Consider the following 24,239-nt stretch of genomic DNA (forward strand, 5'->3'; position numbering starts at 1 on the left):
GACCCAAAACTGGTGTCATACCTTCGTCCCTTCTTGTCAATCACCGAGGGCATCTCTGCTATGAGATTATTTTCGAATTCACTAAGCATCAGGTAGTTCTCTACTTTGTTACAGGACGTGATGCAGTCTCCAATGTAACTTAAATCGTCTAAAATATCATCCGGAAGATCCATGTCGGCGATGCCTGGAACACCCACATTGCATTACCGAAAATCACTAACTTTTTTGATCAAATATCAAACCTTCTTCGGATATGCAGGTGAGTTCGCCCTTATCCCCAGCCGATATCACTAAGTTATCGGTAACTCCCCCGGAATGGTTCTGCACCATGTCTGCACTCAGTATAAAAGCAGTGGCGGCGGTGGCCGAACCCAAACCGTGATCATTTTCAGGCTCTTGCGTGAAGGACAACTTCCTAGTTTGCGGACAAGATTCGTTCAAGCACAGGTGACGAGTGCCGTTTTCTCTGGTGTGCTTGTGATGTGATATCCTGTGCCTGTGCAAATCTGTGAGAAATAGAGCCAGACTTCCCAGCAGAGTGCATACAGAACTGAAGTAGTACCCTGTGCGATTTCCGAATTTGTCGTTTAGATATCCTAAAAAAGTTATATTTATTTAATTGGTGGACTAATCCTTGATTCAAGTCAAAACCTACCTGAGAGCGGAATACCAATTGCTATGGGTACGGCTTGTGAGAACTGAACAAATCCCCATGTCCTCGAAAAGTGTCTGGCCCGTACGCGTTCATAAGTGTACATTTTTAAAGAGTAGCAATACCCCCCAAAAAAGAAACCTGGAAAACAGAAAGTGTCCTGAAAGGAGCAATCCACACTTAACGAAGTGATTCTACCACAAAAATGAATGTGACAAGTTCTTATAACTCTTTTTCGGTCAAATCAAAAATAACGCATCAGCAAGGCGTTAGTTAGGTTTTGATAGTAATTTTTTTTAAATAACTTTTTTTTTGATTATCCGATTGTTTTAAGATTTGGTATAATTGTTACTTATGGTCGTTTGTATTATTGGTTAAAAGTTGACGTTGATCCCTTAACTTTTAGGGGTCGAACTCACCCTTGCCATCTATCCATAACATATCCCTAACATTTTAGTTTTTTGTCGCGTAACTTTTCAAAAATAAAAATATAACAGCGCTAATAACTACGTCAAAAAGGTTTACTTGCTTCATCTCTCTAAAATGGGCGATTTTCGAGGAAATCTACTTTTAAAATGATCTCGCACGGAGTAAATTCTAAAAAACACAAGAGTGTTATTACTTATTCAATAGTCGATTAGGTAATGGATATCATTAGATTTTGTAATACAGTTTTAAAATCGTCATAGCAAATTTTCAGTGTTGTCCATCCTCCGCATTGCACAAATTAAGCCTTCGCGAGAAATTCCGACGAACCCTTAAAAGTATTCCATCCCTTCGTTTAACCTCCTAACACTTGTCAATGATTCCCCGCCGCAATTCGTGAGGGTTGCTTACTAGCGTGCGATATACCAGCGATTATAGATACCCCCAAAAGAAAAAATCCGTGGGGTTTAAGTCGGGAGATCTGGGGGTCCTCTCTGCAAACCCACGTCCTGTCCACATTTCAGGAAACGTTTCATTTACGAATCTACTAACAGCTACGCCATAATGTGGAGAAGCTTCATCTTCTAACGATCCCATTGAGTTTGTAGCTTGAACGGGTACATCTTCTAGAAGAATAGGGAACTGATTTTTAAAGAAATTAAAAGATGTGCCATTATTGCCCATTGATGATTATTACATAAATTAAGTAACGCGTCATGTCCAAATCTAGCTCCACCCATGAGTTGCAAACTTCCTTGAAAATTTTCATCGTCATTATGGATATCGAGGATTCTATCGCACATATTCACACGAGACCGAGGGATCTTCTAGATGTAGAGCCTGAAACTTGTGGTAATGGAACAGATGAAGGAGTTTGTTTCTTTAACACCTCGTGCAGTATACTTTTTGGAACAATTTTGCAATTAGTAGCCTCCACAGCTTGGTTGACACATGCGCTTGCTTTTAATGAAATTTTTCACAGCCGTTTCACATGAATGTTGCTGAATTTTATTGATACAGCGCTCAATTTCCTCTTTCAATCCACGACCTAAACCGCAGGTTTCAAAAATCCTCTGAGGACAAAGTCCAAGGGTGTTAGATCTTGCGACCGTAGCGGCCGGCCCATATCGTCAGATCGGGATGTCACGCGGCCCGGAAACAACTCGTGCAGTAATCGAATTATGTCGCGGGCTGCACGACACGTGGCCCCGTCTTGTTGAAATCACACGTCATCCACATCCATATCTTGCAATGTAAGTACGAATAACTGGATACAACATGTCGCGATAGGGACCGCCATCAACCCTTACTGTCCGACCAGTCACCGTTATGGGGAAAAGAATGGTCCGATGATGACTCCCGCCAAAGGCCACACCAAACAGCGACAGATTGTGGATGAATTTTTTTTTCAAAAATAACGCGCACATTCACTCGACCTCGAATGCGACAATTTTAACGATTAACGAACTCTCTTCGCGCTGCATGGCCGATGGGCTTCAGATCTTGGGCAATCGATCTTTGTAGGCATACAGGTGCAAATCGATCGGGAGTATATGCCGTGGAGGGCTTCTGAAAATGTCGAATTCTTGACAAAAGTCTCCCGCAGTCGCAGCAACTCTCTCCCGAACTGCGTCGACGTTTTCTGGTGAACGACTTGTTGACGGGTGGCCGGGGCGTCCAAGATCACTAATTGGTCCAGTCTGCCTAAACGTTTTAATTCATCTCTTCACAGTTGATGAATCTAAATCACTATTCCGACCATGTCACGTATGAAAATTGCGATGGAAACTGCAGCTGCGAAACCTTGATAATTTTTCAAATATCGCTCAACAATGAGAGCTTGTTACTGTTCCGAATTCGCACTTTCAATTGCTCTAATCCATGTCACGTGATTTTTTTTCTTTAAACATTTCATTGCACAAATAGCGCGAAATTCAAATCTCACGTGAGCCATCAGGTGCCCTTCGTAAAGAGGCCGCAGTCACGCTCCCCGTGCTTTGATGTTAATAATAATATTAATTTAATTAAAAATTTCGAACATATTTTAATAAATTATAATTGAAATAGTGAAAGAAAATTATAAAAGGAGTTTGAATTGGAAGCTTTAACCTCGATGCATTACGCGCTCAGTTTACGTAATCTTAATATCGCACGTTGAATCGGTCGATGGAGAATCGCTGTTCCTTCCCTCGTTAAATTCAGTCGTAATTCATAAATGTTACTTGGAATTCAACGGTGTAAACGGTTTTGAAGGTGCCCCCACAGAAAGCAATCCAAGGGATTTAAGTCTGGACTTCTAGCAGGCCGCCTCACCGGTCCCAGGTTCCCGGTCAATTGATTTGGAAAAGTCATAACCGTGCTAGATTAATCATCTGTTCGTCTCCAAGTTGATCCAGGATCTGACATAATATTAGTTCTAAGTGTCTTCCTGATGTCAAAGTGCAGTTATATGTCATAGGGCCACGGATTCTGTTGCGTCACTTGCCGGTGCAGACATTAAATGTCCACCGGTGGGGCTCATTATGTCCGTTAACATGCCGTTCTTCGAGAACGAGCACTCATCGGCCCGAATTGCATTTTTCAGTGGCTGCAACGAACATTTAAAACTAAAAAGATGCGTGACAATTGACAAATACTCCTTTTGACAAGGCCCTGCTGTCAGTTTTGACACTTGCCCTCGATAATCCGTCATTTGCTCTCCGATGTTTATGGGAATTGTGTCAGGAGGAGGCAAAACTGAAGTGTCAGCTTCGGTTTTTTTCGCATATCTTCGGAACGGATCGGACCTTTTCGGATTTTTAAACGGCGCTTTATTCAGCGTAAAAACATGCAACTTCGGTAGAATTTAAACGTCCGCGTATGGCGGTCATGGTACGTGGGACTTCCCCGAGCGGAACGACTACTCCAAGGTAGGCAACCCTCCGGCCGTCGCCTAAATTTTCTTCGTTTCCCGTCCAATCAGCTGCCGTTCCTTGCCAATTAGAAACAAAGTCGTGTTGAGTTCGGTGATAATAACAATTAATGGAGGCTGCCCGAAGGCCTCCCGATTTAAATAAAATATACTCGCACGAAAGAAGTATGTCGGCACCCACAAAGGGGAAGAAAGGAAATTTCATTTTCCGACACCAGATAAGGGCTGCCCTTTATGGCTTAATCCTCTTTCAAAAAATAAATCTCCAGCATAATCACGGTCATCGATCATCTTTAAAGCGAACAAGTACAGGACACGCGACGTTGCCAAAGCGAAGTTGATGATCTCAGTTTTCTGTAACGAATTGGAAATTCGGAGAGGAGGACAAAATTGAAGGACGAACGCGGTCCTCGCAAATTACGCGTAATTTTCGATTTTTCCTGCCGTCAGTCGGACGAACGTGTTGCTACCTCACGTCCCTGGAAAATCCACATTTGAAAAATGCCAAAAGTTACAGGGTGTTGAACTTATTAAAAAAAAAAGGAAAAAATTAGCGATTCGAGGGGACAGAAGATATTTTAATGAAATTTGTTTTCTTTGTGTTGTGATGTTTTCTCGAGCTTTTTATCGACGGTTTCCAAGGAAAACATCGATAAAAGGGCAATTTTTCTTGCACGCTCTGCAAGAAAAATCGCCATTTTCCTACCAATTTTGCGTGATGCTTCCTATTTCCCAAATTGCCGGTTGTTATTAAAAAATGGCGCCCTTTGAGGCACATCGCTTTCATGTATCCTAGTTCGTGGTAGTCAGCTTGACTGCATATTTTAAATTTTAGTCTTGACTACGAAGCCTGACACGCAAGAACAATTTAACGACGGAGAGATGGTGCGTTTTGCCGATCTACCCAAACTAGTTATGAAAAGTGAAAAAATCGACTAAATATTTGAGGTTAAAATTTCAATAGAGCCACCTCGAGGGAAATTTCCTGACGAACTCAAAAATTCTTGACAGACACCTCACCGAACTCTAATTTTAAAAAAAGGGAAATTTTCGATGAAATCGTCATGAGAATTTTTTTTTTTAATAGTAAAAAAGCTATTTTTCTAAGCGCCGACGGCCTGGCATTCAGAAGTGAATCGATTCTGAATGTACAGGCCGTCTCAAATTCGACCCTCACCGTTGGGATCTCGGAAACTAGAAGATGATGCGAGAAAATAAGCTTAAACGGGGGCAAAACTGCATGATTTGGCGCTCGGGCAAATGCCGTTTTCGAATTTTCGAACTTCCGAGTACTTTCGAAGATATAAGAAAAAAAACTAAAAATTAGGAATTGAAAAACATTTTTTTAGCCCCATGTGACGAGGAAGGGCAAATCTGCGAGAACATTTCCATTGCCACTTTTCCTCCCTTTCGCGATGACGATTTCGGATTTGCCGTTCGAGTATTTCCCTGTCGAAAAACCCGATGCCAATAAGGAAAAATAAAGTCGATGATGGTGGCCGATAAACGAAACGTCGGACGGTAGCCGAGGAACAGTGGTAATGAAAATGTGCTGGCAGATTTGCGCTTCCTCGTCAGATGAGCCTAAAAAAATGTTTTTTGAATCTCCATTATTTAACTTTTGTTTTTTTTTATATCATCAGGAATACTCGGAAAATTAAAATTTCGAAAACGGCATTTGGTTAAGCGCTAAATTGCTCGATTCTGCTCCTATTTAGACTTTTTCGTAGCTCCTCTAGTTTCCGAGATCTGAATGGTGAGGGTCGGAAAACCTGAATTCCCCTGTATATTGCCAAATCTGTCTCTGATGATTTGCTCTTAATAAATTAAAATTATTTGGGAAGAAACTCAAACAAAATCTCCAATTTTTGGCTCCTTTCGGGTACCTTCGGTACCACTTGGGAAATTCAAATTTCGAAACCGTCGAGCGCAATTTTGCTCCCCGCTAAACTTGTTCGCATCTCCTCTAGTTACCGAGATCCTAAAGGCGAAGGTCGAATTTGAAATGCCCTGTACATTTTCGGGGACCTTAAATTGCACTTATCCCTGTACATTTCAGCATCAGAAATCACTCTTACCGTAAATCCAAGCGAACATGACGTAGGCGTGATAGTTGTCGTTGACCACAGTAAATGCCAGGACGGACAGTCCACACATGAAGACGGCGGACTGGCACAGGTACTGCCTGGCCACCCGACATTCTGAGGTTTTGTGGAGGACCAGGGTACTGAAAATGATGCATCCCAAGGAGCAAGCAAGACCCAGGTAGACTTGTATCAGTACTATCCCGTCATTTAAACCTAAAAGTGATAAGCAGTGTTGCCAATTGTAGGAAAAATACTCTAATTCTTCTCCGATTGGTACCGATTAAGGTTCGTTTCGAATTGATTTTTGTCGATTTCGTGTAGTTAGGCCGAACTCAACCAAATGAAAAAAAACATTTTTTTTTGCATTTTTCACACGTTTACATGACTTTAATTGGCACTTCTCAGTCAAATTCATGACTTCCATGTCGTTCATTCATGCCAAATTGCCTTCGATGGGGAAAACGTTTTTTTCCGACTAACAAAAAAAAACAAAATTTACGACAGAAGGCAGACTGCAAAGTGCCTCTTTTGACGTCCGGGCTGCAAAGTGAGCTTTTGTCGCCCGGGCATTAAAGGTCACATTTCATCACTTGTAGAACCTCCATTGCTGGTGATGTTTGAAATGTTTGTCGCACGGCCGTGAAGTTATAAAATTATGAAAAAAAAGTATTAACGCGATATTTTTTGCATCCAGGTGCTTTTCAGGCGTAAATTTACTGAAATATTGAAGTTTCAAACCTTCGCGGTCGACTTTAAACCACTTACCGCCCTAGAAGCGTAAGCAAAATCCCATAGAGCACGTAACTCTCTTATCATCCTAGGACGGTAAGGAAGTTCCGTTCCCCTTCCTAGCTGTGAAATACACCATGCTGCGTTCCAAACTGACATTCTCAGCACTTAAAAAAAAACTGTGCAAAAACGAATTTATTGCGATTTTTGGAAGTTGAAAAATTGTTTAAAGTTGTCCCTGTGTCAGAATAGGGGTCGAAAACACGACTATGCGTCTTCAACGGTCAAAGCTCCCTTAGGTATACCCATGTGTACAGGGTGTCCCGTTTTCGTAGTAATCTTGGGATGTCTCGACCGTTAGCAAAGGTTGGGAGATGCGGTTTCCTCGAACCTGTGTGACGTCTTAGTCAAACTGATGATGACGTCGACAGAACCGGTCCAGCTGTCTTGGTTTATGCACTACCGGGCGTTTTTGAAAATATTGCATCTTGGAGCCCCCTCGAAATTAAAAATGTAGAAACGGTGTCGGATAGAGATGTTTACGAGGAATTCAGTGGCGTACTCAGATTTTGTTCATAATTCACAGTTTTCGAGATATGGGCCGATTTATTAATTATGTTTTTCTTAATCGAGTCACCCTGTATATTTTTACCTACTCTGATTGCCTGAATTGTCTCGATTTCAAAAAGACGAAACTCACTACGGCTACTTCAAATAATATTGCCACAAATTGACATTTTCTGCTAGAGGCGGCCATTTTTAAAATAAAATAATTAGTAACAATTATAATTGTTAATAATGGAATAAAATCTGAGCACGCCACTGGATCCCACGTAAAAATCTCTGTCTGACACAGTTTTTACATATTCAATAACTTTCTGCATGTTCAAACTATTTGGGTTCGAAACTGCCGTATTCTCAAAAACGCCCTGTAGAGCACAAACTAACATTGCTGGATCAGTTCTGTCAACGTCATCATTAGTTTCCCTAAAAAGCACCCAAAGCGAAGCCCACATCTTTCAATTTTTGCTAATAACCCAGTTGTGGCATGATTGCAAACCAAAAAGGGACACCCTGTACAATGTATCCGATTGTATGGGGTTTCAGTTCCGGTAACGGGAGGGTGAGCAAAATTTGGGGTCAACCAGGAGTGTTCGAGTAAAAAAATTTCCTGGAAGCAAGAAATACAGCAGGAAAAACTAAGTTTTTCCATCTGCGCACGTTTCCAAGAGCTTTTGCGCAATTCTCGATCCGTCGACCATAAATGACCGCGTTACACGACGCAACTGCGGGCAATCTACAGGGTGAGTCATGATGACTGGACCGAACTTCAGGACTGAATTTTTTGTTTGAAAACGGTGTTGGTTTGTTGCTGAAATCATAATCTGGCAACGTCCCGCTATGAAAATACAGGGTGTTAAAGATTCATTTAAAAAACTCAAATTTATTAGTATTTCCAAAAATAATTGAGATATTTAGGTGACATATTACACTCTTTAACAGTTAACTATGAAGATTTTTTTAAATGTATAACCAATCATTTTAGTTTCACCAGTGACGTACGCTCGGGGACAACTTAGCGGAATTTTATCAAAAAAAATGGTACGCCGCTGATTTTTTTGACCCATAAATTATTTTCAGAGCTCCCTTGTTGATGTGGAAGAGAAACGCTCCCGTGATATATTTTTTTCAAACGGTTATTTTTCGAGTAAAACAATAAAAATTGTAGTGTACGTGCATGGTCAGTTTTGAAAACTGGACAATCGGTCATTTTCTACGTGAATATTTGTTACTTTAAAGCACGTTGTCGTTTCAACATTCCTCTTTGGTGTTTCACGTATTTAATTTGACAAATAACGAAACAATAATAACAATAAACAGGCAGAAAAATAGATATTAATGAATCTGTGTGTATGGTTGACTTTACTCCAAGAGAAACAGCAGACCTACTTTGCGCGTATGGATTTGGCAATGGAACCACCGGAGCAGCTAGAAGGGCATATCAGAGGAGATGTCCTGAAAGGAGAATTCCGAGCTGTCGGGTATTTAGCGGAACCTTCCAAACCCCTTGTGAAATTGGCCTTCCACGGGTCCAAGAAGCTGAAGCGCCACATGGAGAAAATGCCATTCAGGACGAGGTTTCTGTGGTCGATTCAGTTTTAGAGAATCTCGCTGGCAGTACCCGTCAAACTGCACTGCGTCTTAAGGTTAGACCGAAGTTGAAATTTTCGGGAGCGACCAATCCATCTTTACTAAACTTCGAATTAGAAATTTTCCAAATTACCACTAGTATTCATTGAACAATCCCAACGGGACGGGAAGCGGAAGATTCCAGCAACGGTTCGCAATAAATTTTCCGGAGGGAGCCTGCGACGAAGCAACACTTGAATTGGAAAAACTTCGAAGTCGCGCTAATGCGGACACTTCTCGAAACTTTCTCGAAAATCGGTTGTTTGTTTAACTGGAAGATTTTCCATCAAAAATCAGAGATGTTTTTCCACAGCGACGGTGGAGCTCCCCACAGTGGCAGAGCAGGCACCGGTTGGTTAAGCGATCGTTCAGATGAGAGACGGATCGGTCCGGTACGGTGGCCGGCAAGAAATCCCGATTTGAACCCACTGGACTTCTCGCGGAGATTTTCGATCCGATTAGTCCATTTGCTTTGGTGTTCGACTTGCTATTTCTTACTTGGAGTTGTACGTTCGTTGAACTTAAGTTGGCAATCTGTTGCCATAGAATTGCCATAAGTCAATCATGATATTTTTGAAATTAATTAGCGAAGTGCGCTGTAAACTGATTTTTATTTTTTTTACTCGAAAACTTCGCGTTAGAGAGAAAAAATTATTAAGAGGGCGCTTTTCTTCCAAATTAATGGAGTGCTCTAAAAATATTTTTTTTTGTGGAGAAAAACCAGGGACGTACCATTTTTTTCGGTAAAGTTGCGGCTGGATGCGCCCGCAGTCGCGCCACTGGTGAAATTGAAACGATTCGTTATGCGTTAAAAGAAAACCTTCGTGGTCAGCTGTTAAAAGGGGCAAAATGTCGTCTAGATATCTCAATTATTTTCGGATGTTAATTGATTAATGAGTTTTTCGAATTACTTTAAACGCTTCCCGGCATTTCCACAACGAGGCATCTGCGGCTCCCAATAGCGAACCAACGCTATTTTCGAAAGAGGACTCCAGCTCCGACGTCCGGTCCACTGTCCACGACCCACCCCGTACGTCCAGCGCACCCCAATTCAATTCCGAAGTTCTTCATGGAAATTTCGAGTTTATTTTCCGGATAAACATTTTGTTTTCACGTATACATTCGGAAGCAGCATCCCCATGCTACTCCTAATTTCATATTCAGTTCAGGCGTTGCCTTAGTGCTTTCCAGTTAAGTTTCAAAAGCTCCTGAACTTTGGGAGCATCAGCTTGTCGACGATGCAAATTCCGAACTTAGTTTACCTATTTTCGAGCAATATAAATCTAGGACGATGCAACTTACCCTCCACTTTCGCCTGATAGGCCAAATAGAACAGGGGGGTGTTTATCCCGAATGAGGTGATGGCCGTCGAAAATAAAAGGATCCGAACCGTCGTGCTCTTCAACGCAGTCAGGTCGAAAAACGGGGGTTTATCGTCCGCCCGGTTCTTCTCTCTGATTTTCCTCTTTTGATTTTTAATGTGCAGGATGGCGCGCCTTTGCGGATGATACAGCGATGCTGACCTGTAGAACGTCCCCAGGATAAACGTTATTGATAACGTCCCCGTAACTCCTTGCAGCCCCAGTCTCCAACCCATTGAGCTAAAATCATGATTTATTACTCAAAAGGGAATATTTAGCGTCGCAGTGGGACCACGCGAATCGTTTCGAACTGTCTCTATATGGCCTTAAATAGGAGATATTCAAATTTTAAACGTCCTGAACGCTTGGAGGGAAAGAGCGACCCCCAAAATTTAATTCGCCCTCATGGCCATCACATAAATTTGCGACAGAAACAAATCGCTTCTAGTTGAGTCTGAGCCCAAGTGTTTAGTTAAACGGATAAGCGTGCGAGTTGGGTACGAAGACCATGAAAAATAAATGAGGTCAGAACTTTAGTTCAACTTCCTTCCAAGTTTCTGGGGAAAATTGTAATATTTATTGGGAAAATTTGAAAGCCGACTCACCTGACCATTACTTTGATCAACGCCGACATCAGTGCCATCCCAATTCCGGTCCCGGAGACTACAAAGACTTCGACGAACTCCCTCCTTCTCTTGAAGTACTGCGCTACCATGAGGGTGGAACAGTCCCTGGTGACCCCCACGCCTACACCGATGACGGTGCCGTAGCTGAAAGGGCAAATGCGATGATATTTCCCTTCGTTCCAGAAGCCCGGCAAAAGAATCCCCGTCCCTGGGGTCTGAGTGCCAACGAGGTTCTACGGCACTCCAGCGTTCTACAGGGCGATCCGCAACGCAACCGACGCACAGCAGACGCGCGCGCAGGTGCCCGCAGGATGTGGATTTTTTGTATTAAGTTTTTCTGAGTCGCTCAGCATCGGCTTCAGAGGGCAAATAAGAAAATTTGAAAATTTTGGAAAAGAGAACTTGGAAAAATTCCGCATTTCTGGAAAGAACGGAACGATCAAATTTGGAAAATGTTTTTTGATTTATTGACGTTCGCGCAAAATTTGAGGCGGCTGAAAGCCCAGTTGGGGGGTAAGTGGGCAACCTCAAAATTATACAGGGTGGCGGATATGTGTGAAACAACGTTTGTCTCTTTTAAAGAAATTAGAGATAGAAGGAAAACGTTTAAACAAAAGTTTTTTTGGGCTAATTCTCTCGCATACAATGATGACCGTGAAATTTTCCTATATCTCACGTCCGGGATGTCTAACCTTTTTTTTCCAAATGACAATCTACGACTTTTCGTCCTTTTTTGGAATGGGCGTCCCTTTCCACATACCACTCTATTAAAATTTGGGGGGGAGGTTGCAGGGGGAAAATTTTGAAATAAGATTCAGTCACGATTGTAATGTTACAATTCATTATTTCACGTGCGCCCATGACTGTCGGTTTCATTTTTTCGCCGGTTATTGAAATTTACCGCAAACTCTCGAAATTTCGACTGTTAGGTGCAATAGGAAAATTTAGTCTTTGTATAAGACTTTGCCTTACAGTTGCCATCCCTTATTTTCCGAAATGCATCGTCTGTTCGACCCCTCAGGCCGTTTAAATTGTTTGGTCAACCCTTATACACTTTGTCCTTTACGCGGCCCCATAAAAAAATCGCAGGGGGTTAAATCGGGCGATCGAGCGGGCCATTCCACTGCTCCTCTCCTTCCAAACCATTCGTTGGGGAACATATTGTTTAAATAATTCCTCACTTCTAGTCGATAGTGAGGCGGAGCTGCATCTTGTTGAGGCCAAATTTCATTTCGATTTGAATGAGAGGTTTCTACTGCAGGAGTAAGATTCTGGATCAATAGATTTAAGTGCCGTTTCGCTGTTAAAATTTCTTCTAAGGAAAATGGTCCAATACCAAGAATGCCTTATTTTTTTAGGACGTTACGGGTGATTTTGTATTACTCAGTAAGGGTTCTTTTGCGACCAATATCGACAATTATGTCAATCGGCTGATCTGTTCGGCGTAAGAGTCGCCTCACGAGGAAGCAGAATTTTGGGCGTAAAATGTGGGTTTTGTTGAAATAAACTGCTCGTAGTTTTGCAAAACTGTAACCTCCTGTCAAAATCATCTCCGGAAAGTTCTTGCAACACCTGTATTTCGTATGGGTGAAATTTCTCCAGTTTTAGGAGTCTACAAAATGAAGTCTGAGTGACGTTGTAGACTCTCTCCAGCTCTCTGGTAGATGCTGTTGGGTTGTCTTAACTTCCAATAGCAACTCTAAGACTTCGTTACCATCAGTCGCTGATTTTAATCGAGCTGTCTGAAGTTTATCTCGAACACTGGCTGTCTCCCTGTATTTTTCTATTACTTTGGACACCCTGATTGGTTAACGGCTGCTCGGTTAGGATCAACATGGTTAAAAAGCCCTCACACTTCCTGTTGGGGATCTTTTTCTGTCTCCAAAATAAACCATTATTAAAACATCGACACGTTCTTTTTCGGTTAAATATACCGTTTTGTACCACTTTGACTGAACTTTACCAATAAACATAGAAAATTTTTCAATACCCAGCAAAAAATGAAACCGATGGCCATAGGCGCACGTAAAATAATGAATTCTAATGTTAGAAGTATTATTTTTCAAAATTTTCCCCGTGCAACCCCCCAACAATTTATGGAGTGGTATGTAAGAGACGCCCATTCCAAAAAGGACAAAAAGTCATAGATTGCCATTTGAAAGAAAAAAGTTAGACATCCCAGACGTGAGACTCTGAGATATGGAAAACCTTCAAGGTCGTCATTATATGCGAAAGAATTAGTCCCAAAATTTTCATTTAAACGTTTTTTTTCTATCTCCAATATTTCAAAAGACATCAAAATTACCCTATACATATGGGCCACTCTGTATGCATTTTTTTAACCCTGATGAAATATACGGGGTATTATATAACTTCGGGAGCCTATTCTCTCACTAAAATAAAGGTTATTTTGTTATATAAACTATGTCCCAATAATGCTTCGTTGTGGAAATACAGGGTGTGCAACTTTCATTAAAACGCGGTACGCCAGTGTTTTTTGTCAATATTTCTTTCTTTTTTAATTGTTTTTTCGATTTGGAAGCGAGGTCTCTTTTGATTTATTAAATTGTTTTAGCATTTGAATTGATGACGTTTTACTAGCAAGATTGGACGCGGGAGTCCCAAGCTTGGCCAGCTCGCAGTCCGGATACGAACCCTTCAGACTTTTATCTATGGGGTCGCCTCAAGTCACTCGTGCATCGGATACCTGTATTGGATGAAAATACCTTAAGAAATCGACTAATCCAAAGGTGCAATGCCATGAGAAATGTCCAGGGGTTTTTGAACGAGTGAGGCAATCCATGACGAGACGATTGTAATCGTGCGTTTTTTCAGGAGATGGTTGTCACTTTCGACACTTGCTTTGATTCTGTGTCAGAAATGACTCTTTTCATAATTGCTGTTTGCCGTTAAAAAATAAAAATAAATAAAAATGGCTCGCTATTAATTCACGAATAACAGTGACGTTACGGCGCTCTGCAGTGTCTTTGATTTTTTTTTATCGAATACTATGCGTCCTACGGAGAAACGTCAAAAAAATCTTTTAGCTTTTAAATCGAAGAAACAATTAAAACAGAAAAATAATATTGAAAAAGAACATTGGCGTGCCACGTAATTTTTTAATGAAACACTTGCACACCCTGTAGTTTCGTAACAAAGCATTTTTCGGTTAGTTTATGTAACAAAATTAGCTTCATATCGGTGACAGAACGCGCCCCCGAACTAGCTTAGGAAACACCCTGTATAAACAAGAATTAATAACATGAGAGTAAATTTATTTTTACATCTTTCTGTGCTCTTGTCCGTTTTTGCAGAAATCGTTCGTTATTAAAAAAAAATAAAATTTTTGATTCGGTGCCAAAAAAATCACATCGAACGGAAAGAAATTGTGAACAGTCAGAAGAAAATTGTAAATTTCACAATAATTTATCATTTCCAAAGAAAGTTTGGAGTGAATGTGTGGGCACGTGTTGTGGGACTGCATTGGATTGGGCCGCTTACTTCACCGTAGAGACCGCAGCCCGGTTGGCCACCGCGACGACCGGATTTGAATAAATGTGACTTTTTGCCCCTGTGGGACTTTAAAGGTATTTATCTATTCAATGCCGATTGCAACTAAGGAAGATTTGTGGAAATGCAGCGGCAATAAATGCACCATTAGAAAAAATTACACGCAATTATCGAACGGGGTGGACTTTAACTTTCGACGAAGGGTGCGTCTACAGTAGCGGTCAAGAGGGGAAGGAGATTTTCACTGCAATCGAGGCCATTTGGACATCATCGCAAAAAACCCCCCGGGTGCCGTCTATGGGGCCGCGCTCGTGTTCGGAGAAATCTCCGCAATGATTTTTCAAGAGGTCTGAGTTCGGGCACTCCTCACAGCGGCAAATTAAGAAAAAGTGAACTGATTGTTATGGTTGAATTAATAGAGTAACACGAACGTCTTCGGCAGTTTTCTTCAAAAATCATCAGCAAACTCAACTTTTCTCCAAATTTTCATTTAAAACTCTTCCATTCACGTGACACTTTCTAGATCCAGCAACACTAAAATCATTAGTTTGGTCATTTTTCTATTATTGGTCGCGAGTCTTCAGAAAACACCGACCTATCTCCGATATATGGGGCACCCTGTATATACACTGCTCGCCATAAATTATGTAAAAGTTGTGATAATACAAAATCACACGTAATTATGTTATGGGTTGCGTCCATTTGCCCGGGAAATTCCAAAATTCAAATTTAAAAAAATTCGCTGTTGTTCTTTAGCCGGTGAAGATACGAGGGAGGGCTGAAAAGTTTGAACACAAGATTTTCTCTTGTGCTCACGCATTAGTCGTGGCCCTTCTAAAAGCCGATATGTCAATTCGAACTGACCCTAACTGACCTAACTGTGTGGTCTTTGAAGAAATTGCAACGAAAATGGTCTCTTTGCCACGAGCGTTTTATCGCGGGACTTCGAGCCCCCTTGTAGGAGGGCCCAAGAAGGCATTTCGCTGAGGGCGAAAAAGTCCCTGTTATTTTCCGAAATTTTCAACTCCAAAGTCAATTGAAAAAACTTCATTATAGTGATAAGTGGACAAAAGTTGTAGATTTTTGAATTTTGAGCGCGATGCCGTTGAGGAAATTGGGGGATTCCGTTTGAAACAAGCGAGTTTTTGACGTTTGAAATCACGCAGCTTCAGGGGCGTACTTCGATAGTTTCGCAAGACTTTTTCTCAAATTCAAATGCGTCAAAACGGAGCTTATTGAGTCCCGTGGGAGCTCCGGGAGGGCGATTTCGAAATTCGCTGCTGTCAGGGCGCAGCGCCCCTTTTTCGCGGGACCTTGCAGCTGTCAAAATTGTCCCGAGTAATTCGGAAACGATGAATTTTTAAAAATTGGGCTGAATCTGGGGATGAGGGAAAACGCAGAAAATTCAGCGGTTTCAATGAAAAAATAAATCTAATTTGTTTTGACACATTTTTATGGCGAACCCTGTAGATTTGAAAAAAATTTTAAATGCGGACTTTTTACAAACCGAAAATTTCTCTACGAAATTCTTCTTTTAAGTCGCGTATTGCTGAGATATTGGACTTCCCCTCTCTAAGCGGCCGCCCTGTATATGTAATTCTCCCATTCTCGGGGAATTTTATGTGTCATATTTTTGGTGTCGTCATTTTCGCTTTGCGATTCGCGCTCGTGAGTTTGGAACGCAGTGGATCTTTCGCCCTATTCGATTTCCGAACCGTCTGATTTTGCCTCGTTACCGGTTGTCCCTATTGCGAAAATGTTTGTCTATGAAGTTACTGGAATAATTGTCGTCACATAATAGATTTTTTATGTCGTACGTGTCTAATTGGCCCCAAATTCATGGAACATGAGTAGAGATCTATTGGTGAGGTTCCAAGTTCCAAATTTGGGAAAAAAATATTCTAGAGCAAGGGGAGAAAAACCGCCACCAGATGCTTCAAAATCCTCCCCCAACGAAGAACCTGTTTTATCCAAAAAACTATTTCCGAAAAAACGTCTAAAACTGCCAAACCTCTGGGAGGGCCCCTCTCATACAGAACGTTCCACTATTTCTGGCCACTTCTGCTGCCTAACTGAACTTTTAGGTTGATTTTGAGTTTCAGTTGGTGTCTCTGGCCCTTTTTTCCATCGCAGTTTCGTGATATTCGGAAGGCAAATTTTAACATTCTCCAAAGTTCAGTAGCGACGTTTTTTGATCCAGTTTTGGAGTTACGTTCTAATGTCCAGGGAAAGTACGATCGAGTACTTCGGGGGGTGAACCCCGACTTCGGTGCGAACTCTGTGTCTATCTCGTTAGTGAGTAGACTCGAAGTTATCTGAAGTTTACAATTCGGGCCGAGAATGGACAAGCAAATGGAAAATTGCGTTTTAACAAGTAAAACATTATTTACATTTGTACTTCGCATTCAGATCCGTATTTGTGCAAGACTGGAACATTCGTATCCAATAAGAAAGCGGGCAGACGTTTTATTCCCCAATTTCGAACAGCAGTTGACTGACTTTCATTTGAAATTTCCGTGCAGCTGCATTTTTTACACATTTTATTAAGCAACATACAGGGTGTCACGAAAAAGGAGGCGAATCCATTGCTGTCGACCCTTGGGGCATTAGGGGATCTAAGGGAGCAAAGAGGGTTCCCGTTTCTCCAAGCTGTAAGGCGTAGAGGATGTTCAAGTGAAATCGCATTTTTTCATCACCACTCCAACGGTTTTTGAGATGTTAAGCTGAGCTTCGCGCACGCGCTAATTTTGCTAATCTACACGAGTGGGTTTAGAGAATATACGGGGCTATACTGTTTTTGACACGGAACCCGCTCTGGTGACCAAGTTTTGGGAATGCGGAGTGCTAGAAGAACGTAGAAATCCACGCTAGATTTTTTCTTTTGAGCAAGTATACGGGGTGAGTTATAATGAGACTAATATCTCCAAAAATAATTGAGATATTTAGGTGGCATTTTGCCCTTTCTAGCAGCTAACTATGAAGAATATTTTATGCAAAACCGATTAGTCTAGTTTCACCAATGGCGTGAGTATGGGGGCATCTAGCCAGAATTTTATTTAAAAAAATGTTACGCCAATGGTTTTTCTCATCACAAAAATTATTTTTGGAGCCCCCATTAATTAGGAAGAAAAGCGCCCTCTTAACATTTTTTTCTCAAACACAAAGTTTTCGAGTAAAAAAAAATATAGTGCACTTTGCTAATTTATATCACAAACATCGTGGTTGAACTATAACAATTCTGTGGCAACGGATTGTCAATTAAAATTCAACAATAAACGAACATACAGCTTCAAATGACAAATAATAAGTCGAATACTAAAGCAAATCGACTAACTGGATCGAAAATCCCCGCGAGAAGAAGTCTAGTGGGTTCAAATCGGGACTTCTCGCCGGCCACCTTACCGAACCAATCCATCTCTCATTAAAGCGGTCGTTTAACCAGTCGGTGACTGTTCTGCCACTGTGGGGAGTTGTACCATCGTTTTGAAAAAAATATTAAATATCTTCAGACATTTAATGGGAAAACTTCAGGTAAAGAAAATAACCGATTTTCGAGAACATTTCGAGTAGTATTCGCATTAACACGCTACTTGAAATGCAACAAACCAAGAAGAGGAAAAAATTTGCTAAACACATTGGTGTTTATGACGGACTATTTATACGAAATATTCTACTGAGCGTTACAATTTTTTGTAACTAAAAAGGACGCATGACACCCATATCTCCGCCGCTGGTGAATGGTTAAAGTTAATAATTTTTCGAATTACGCCTGCCGATATACTAAAAAAATGTTCGAAATTTGGTTGAAAAATTTTAAGCCGTTTGGAATTAAAAAAAAACACTTTTTTTCTTAAATTTTAACACCCTGTATCTCGAAAATAAAGGCAAATTAGACATTTATTTATATAAACTTTGAACCTTATTTAGGTCACGGGAACTTACAGCACGCAGTTGCCAGAACAATCCTGGAACACCCTGTATGAATGTAATTTATCAATAATTTTTGGAGATATTAATAATTTTGATTTTTTTAAATGAATCTGTAACACCCCGTATTTTCATAACGAGGCATTTCCTGCCTGTGGTTTCAACAACAAACTAACACTATTTTCAAATAAAAAATTCAGTTCTGAAGTTTGGTCTGCTCATTGTGACTCACCCTGTATATTCCACGCGTTATTCATGTGGGTTTCCGAATATGGTCAACCCAAGGTAATTTTTGCTATAACGTTTTAACTAATTTATAGGAAAAGGTCACAGATACGAACAAATGTACTGCAGATAAAAAGATTGTTAAATTAACAAGCAGTTCGTATTTCAGGAATTTAGAGGTCAATGACGTGCCACATAAACATACGAGCGGTAAAAGTAAAAAATGTTAAGAAGAAATATCCCCCTGTAGATTTGAAGCAAAGAGTTCCGAAGTTTCTGCATGGGCAGGCTGCGCCAACGGGGTGCACACCCCTCAAAGCACCACCCTCAGATTTATTTCCGCCCTAAAATTATAATAGAATTTTTCGAGATACCCTGTATATGGAAGCAAATTACCCCTAATTCTGCAGCATTAGTAGTTGAGGATTACAGACTTTGGGCAGTCCCCCTAGAGGCATACTGAGAACACCTGTTCCAACGAAGGGAGCCACAGCTCTTCTAATGGTTACCGAATAAGGGTTTTTTGACTGTGCACAGCTGAGCTAAGCAGACTGGCACTGAGCACCATTCTAAACCCCATCATAAAGTATATCACGAACCCAAGTGTTTAAAGGTATTTAAGGAACTGCGCATGACAGATAGATCCACTTTCAAGATCGATCAATAGTGAGGATTAGAATGTCCAACTTTTTTCCAATTTGACCAATCCTGAAGCTTTTGCCCTTTCGGACGTTTTCGTAATGACCCTTATAAGAGTGACCGTCATCTCGTACAAGGTGTTCCATCGAAAAAATCCTAAAGTGCGGGTGAATCACAGAGAATTGTGCCTCAAAGGTAAAGCCAAGTCACTCCAAGTGGAAAATACAATAATGGAGATGGCGAGTCACTGAAGAGTAACTACGGTATTAGCATAAATCTAAATTTCCAGGAAATTTGGGATGATTTTTAGTCGTGCGGTTGAAGACCGGATGGGCCAAAAGGTCTGCCGAGGACCGTTTTATGAATACGACGATTTATTTTTAGTTTATGGCACCTAAGAAAAAAAGGTGTTCTTAGTTGGAAAAACGCCATTTTGTCAATGGGTGCAGTTGACAAAAGTAATGGAATTTTGCTTGTATTCTTTACTCCGCCACCTAGAAACCAAAATAAACAACATTTTCGTATTAAAAATAAATTTATCATTTTGTGTTTTTAGCTTGGAGAGATACTTCTTCTGGTTCTCTTCTTCTTTTGCTGGTAAACTTCATATTTAAAACTCATTATTTACTAAAAATGGAAAACACACCATGTTTTTCCGAACCGGTCCCGTTGCTTGGCCGCCTCGTTTTCCAGATCTAAGTCCATTGGACTTCTTTTTGTGGGAACATTTAACAACTTAGGAAATTTATGTTACTTTAGTAGAGACCAGAGAATAATTAATGGAAAGAATACATTTTTATTGTCGTCAAATGAGAAATAACGTCCAAGTATCATAGAGAGTGCAGGGGTCTTTCATACGTCGAGCCCGAGAATGTGTGAAAGTTAACGGCGCTCATGTCGAATCATAATGAAAATTCAACTTAGTTTTTCAACTTTTTTGTAATTTTGTCTATAAAATTTATTTTTTTTGTGAATTCCATCCTTTGACAAAATGGTATTTTTCTGAAAAACGGTTTTGTTCAGGTTAGTTCAACCAAGAGTACCTTTTTTTTCTTAGGTGCTCCAGAAATCTAAAAAAACACATAACTGTAAAAAGAAACCGAAGATCTCGAAAATTTCGGAATAAAGAAGTTGAGGACAGCCTCCCCACCGCCTTCCTGAAGATGTAGGTCCCCTCCCCCTCCCTTACCGGAAAGATATGTTAGATCCTATCTTATTAACGTTGGTTAACATAGGTTGTCCAAAGTTTATTAAATCTCATAAACTGCAAGGATATTTATTTGGAAAATTTTGAAATTTTGAAATTTTGAAATTTTGAAAACTTTTAAAATTTTCAAAATTTTCCAAATATCATTTTTGCCATCAAATTTTGGGGAGCTGCATTTCGGTAGGGGTAAGTATTTGAAAATCAATTTATAAGCGTAAGTACAATCTTCTGGCGAGAACTTTTCATTTCCGGGATATTGCCCACGTTCTTGGAGACACCCTGTATGGGGACAGGTTCTCCTGCTCTATGTTGAAGTGTATAAATTTATTCCTACTTGAAGTGGTTAATCCCAAAAGTCCTTTGAAAAAGTTTTGTCAGCGGCAGCTCCCACATAAATTTAACTTCGTTTCTTAACCCTCCGTTCAAGGGGTGCCTTATCAGCTTCACATTCGCACGGGTGAGGTCTGCGAGGAACAAAACCAATAAGGCCGCTGGTGGAACTTACTTTTTTTTTTTTTGGGATAATTTCACACGAAAGCGTTTACTCTATGAGCCTTTCATGCCATACTATATGATATGAAATCGTTTTTGAAATTGCGTCTTTGTGTGTGAAATTAGCAAAGTTCCAATTTTAAGAATTAAAAAAAAATAAAATTAGCAACAAAAAGCTTAATGAAGAGAAAATGCGGTTTTTTTGGAAATATCTGCCTGCTGGGATCCGAAAAATTCGGATCTGCAACTGAGTCACCCTCGGAATCGTTGATTTCACTTTCGGTTTGAATTTCTTCATAAAGTTTCAGAACACTGATTTGTGTAACGCACTGTATTGGACGAAATTAAATTGCCTACCGGCAAATGCTAATATTTTTTCGTTAATAATAAAGATATTAAAAATTATAATTTTGTTTAAGTAAACATTTTTTTAATAAAAAAAAACTAATAATAATCATATTTAACTGATGGATGCTTTCCAAGTGGAAACTTCCGCATAAAGTCGCGCAGCATCGCAGGGCCGTTGGCGACATTCTCCAAACCCCAACAGAATGTCAATTTTTCCAATAAAAAAATATATTTTTTTAAAGTGACGTATTTTGAGGCTAAAAATGACCTCAAAACTACAAAAAAGGGAAAATTAATGGAGGATTACGTTCAAAAATGGGAAGTTGACGTCGTTTCCGGTTAAACCGGAAGTGCTAGATAAACGCTATTAAAGTCCATCAATGGGCTCTATTCTCGCATGCGGCTACCCTCCATATTTCAACTTTCCAAGTTTGAAAAGAAAAAAATTATAAAGGCGAGCCACCTTCTTGAATCGCCCTGTATATTAATTTTTGGTTGATTTTTCTCTTCTAGCGAACAATTTTCAAATTCGATTTAATTTTGTCCGATCTGGTACGAGAACTCAAATTTTAAAAATGTTTTAAAATTTTCATAACATGTAAATGTAAATAAACATTATTTTCGCTTTTCTACTTATCCTCGCACTAATCGACTGGGGGAATCACCGAGTTACTTAGTGGATCCCAGTGCTGCGGGAGTAGCGCCGATGTTGCCAACTTGGACCTTTTTTCTCGGCATATTCACGCGTGTGGGGCCTACCAGAACAATGTATCACAGGAAAGGTATTGACATTTGAAAAAATGATTTCTGCCCTGAGAGAGTAGTGCCCTTTTATGCTCAAGGAAAGGTGCTGTAAATATCAAAATTAGTAAAAAAATACTTAAAAAATAGAAAAAGTCCTCAGTTTGCCGCGGATTCGCAGGCCCCTCCCGTTGAGCGGGGGGTTGAGCGGCCCCCTCCCCCCCTCGCACCGAAACGAGAATATTTTAACACTTGTCGGGAAAACAAAAAAAGTGAAAAAACGCTGCTCTCGGTTCTTTGGTAACTTTCAACTGATTTAATTCGAGAGGAAAAAACCACTACGTAAACAACTTAGAGCGCGCTCGACGGCAAAAAATGTCTATTTCTCGAATGGGAAGACGAGGGTTGGTGCGGTAAATTTAAAATAATCTTCTAGTTGTAAATTTGAGAAAAAAATACTCCTGTCGTAACAAGAATGATAAGAATAACAACGCTCGGGGGGGATGAACCTCAATAACTTTTACTGCCGCATTTTGAACTTGAAGTGGGCAATTAATCCAAAATCGTTTCGTTATAGTCGCAGAAGTCAAATAAAATACCGATCGTAAAATTCCCAAGTGCGCTAGAATACTAAAGGGATTTAAGGCCCTTTTGGACCACTCGAAACCGAACAATAAATACTATTTGTTCCGAGTAAACACTTACCCATTAAAAAGCGGGTATTAACTGCACGCCACTGTCGGAGTCGAAAACAAATATCCAGGCGAAAGTGTCGATTTACTCAAAAATTAAAAAAAAAAGAAAAAAATTACATGGCACGAATGCTCTGAAAAAAATTCGTAAACCGTTTAATACACCCGTGGGGTTGGGTTAAGGGCGAAACGGTCACCCCTAAGCGCAAAATTAAGTTTTTTTTGTGAATTTTTTTTTTTTGTGATTTTTTTTTTCGGCAAGAAAAACAGATTTTATCTAACAAAAATACAAAAATAATCGTGATACATTGCAAATCTCACGTTGCGGAACAAAATTTGATTTTTCTTGCACAAATCAGTTCAGAAAAATTAAAAAAAAAAAAAAAACACACGTTCAGCTAAAATGAGTAATTTGTGTTTGTCGTAATGACTTTAAAATCGTTCTTGTCGATTTCAAGGCGTGAAACTCATTTATTTAAGTATTTTCGGTTGCACCATGGTCATTCATCGTTGTGCAAAAGTTTTGATATGAATTTTTATCTCGGAAACAGAGCGAGACTCTCGAGAACATCAAGGGACAGAAAATTTGTATTTTTATGTTTCTCCAGTCGAAAATTCGTTAAAGTTGCAAAAATCTACCAGGCGTTATGAATTTTGTGTAAACTGGCATGTCGGCTCCCTCTGATATACGGGGCTTCCGCAAATGAGGCGACCAACACTCAACGAGGTGACTCCACATAAAAAATGAGTGTGCTAAGTTCCTATAACACTTTTTCACAAAATCAAAAATAACGGATCTACAGGGCGTTGAGTTAGGTTTTAAAAATGATTTTTTTGTAAAATAACTTTTTTTTTGTATATCCGATTGTTTTAAAATTTGGAATAATTGTTACTTATGGGCGTTTGTATTGTTGGTCAATGGCCAATATTAATTGCTACATTTTTGTGCAAAAATGCTGTGGTGAAGAGCAGCAATTAAATGCATCCAAAGAGGATATTTGCGCAATTTCATTATTTAAAAAACACAATAAAAAAAGGATGCGGAAATACTTTTGAGCGGCAGCGCATGTCCGGAATAGCATCGTTTCCAAAATATTTTGTATTTCAGATTGATTATGATAATTTTCGGTTAAGAAACAGACAAAAAAATCAGGTTTGTTATTTAAAAAAAAATTAAAACCGAGGTAATTAAATTTTTTTACCCTTCAGTAACAGTGTTATGGTATAACTTTTAGATATGTGGATCAGAGTGCGCAAAATACGGAGTGTCCGGAAATGAGTGACCAACACTTAACGAGGTGATTGAGAATCAAAAATGAGTGTGACAAGTTCCTATAACACTTTGTCGCAAACTCAAAAATTACGGATCTATAGGGCGCTAAAGTTATAAAACGATTTTTTTGAAATAACTTTTCCGTTATTTATCCGATTGCTTTCAGATTTGGTGTAATCATTATTTATGGCCGTTTGTATTAT

At 40.0% G+C, this 24,239-nt stretch overlaps 1 protein-coding gene across 1 annotated transcript in view; it reads right to left on the minus strand.

The window, feature by feature from the left end:
• LOC136349582 (monocarboxylate transporter 12-like) overlaps positions 1-24,239 on the minus strand; it is a 115,736-nt gene that overhangs the window by 1,907 nt on the left and 89,590 nt on the right. Inside the window, exons 6-11 of the mRNA XM_066301231.1 lie at positions 10,962-11,126; positions 10,298-10,596; positions 6,068-6,289; positions 656-793; positions 243-596; positions 22-184 (exon numbers count right to left, since the gene is read on the minus strand). Coding sequence (XP_066157328.1) covers positions 22-184; positions 243-596; positions 656-793; positions 6,068-6,289; positions 10,298-10,596; positions 10,962-11,126 — 1,341 coding nt within the window. The remainder of the gene's footprint in view (positions 1-21; positions 185-242; positions 597-655; positions 794-6,067; positions 6,290-10,297; positions 10,597-10,961; positions 11,127-24,239) is intronic.

Source organism: Euwallacea fornicatus, chromosome 38 (genome assembly GCF_040115645.1).
Source record: "Euwallacea fornicatus isolate EFF26 chromosome 38, ASM4011564v1, whole genome shotgun sequence".
Taxonomy (NCBI): Eukaryota; Metazoa; Arthropoda; class Insecta; order Coleoptera; family Curculionidae; genus Euwallacea; species Euwallacea fornicatus.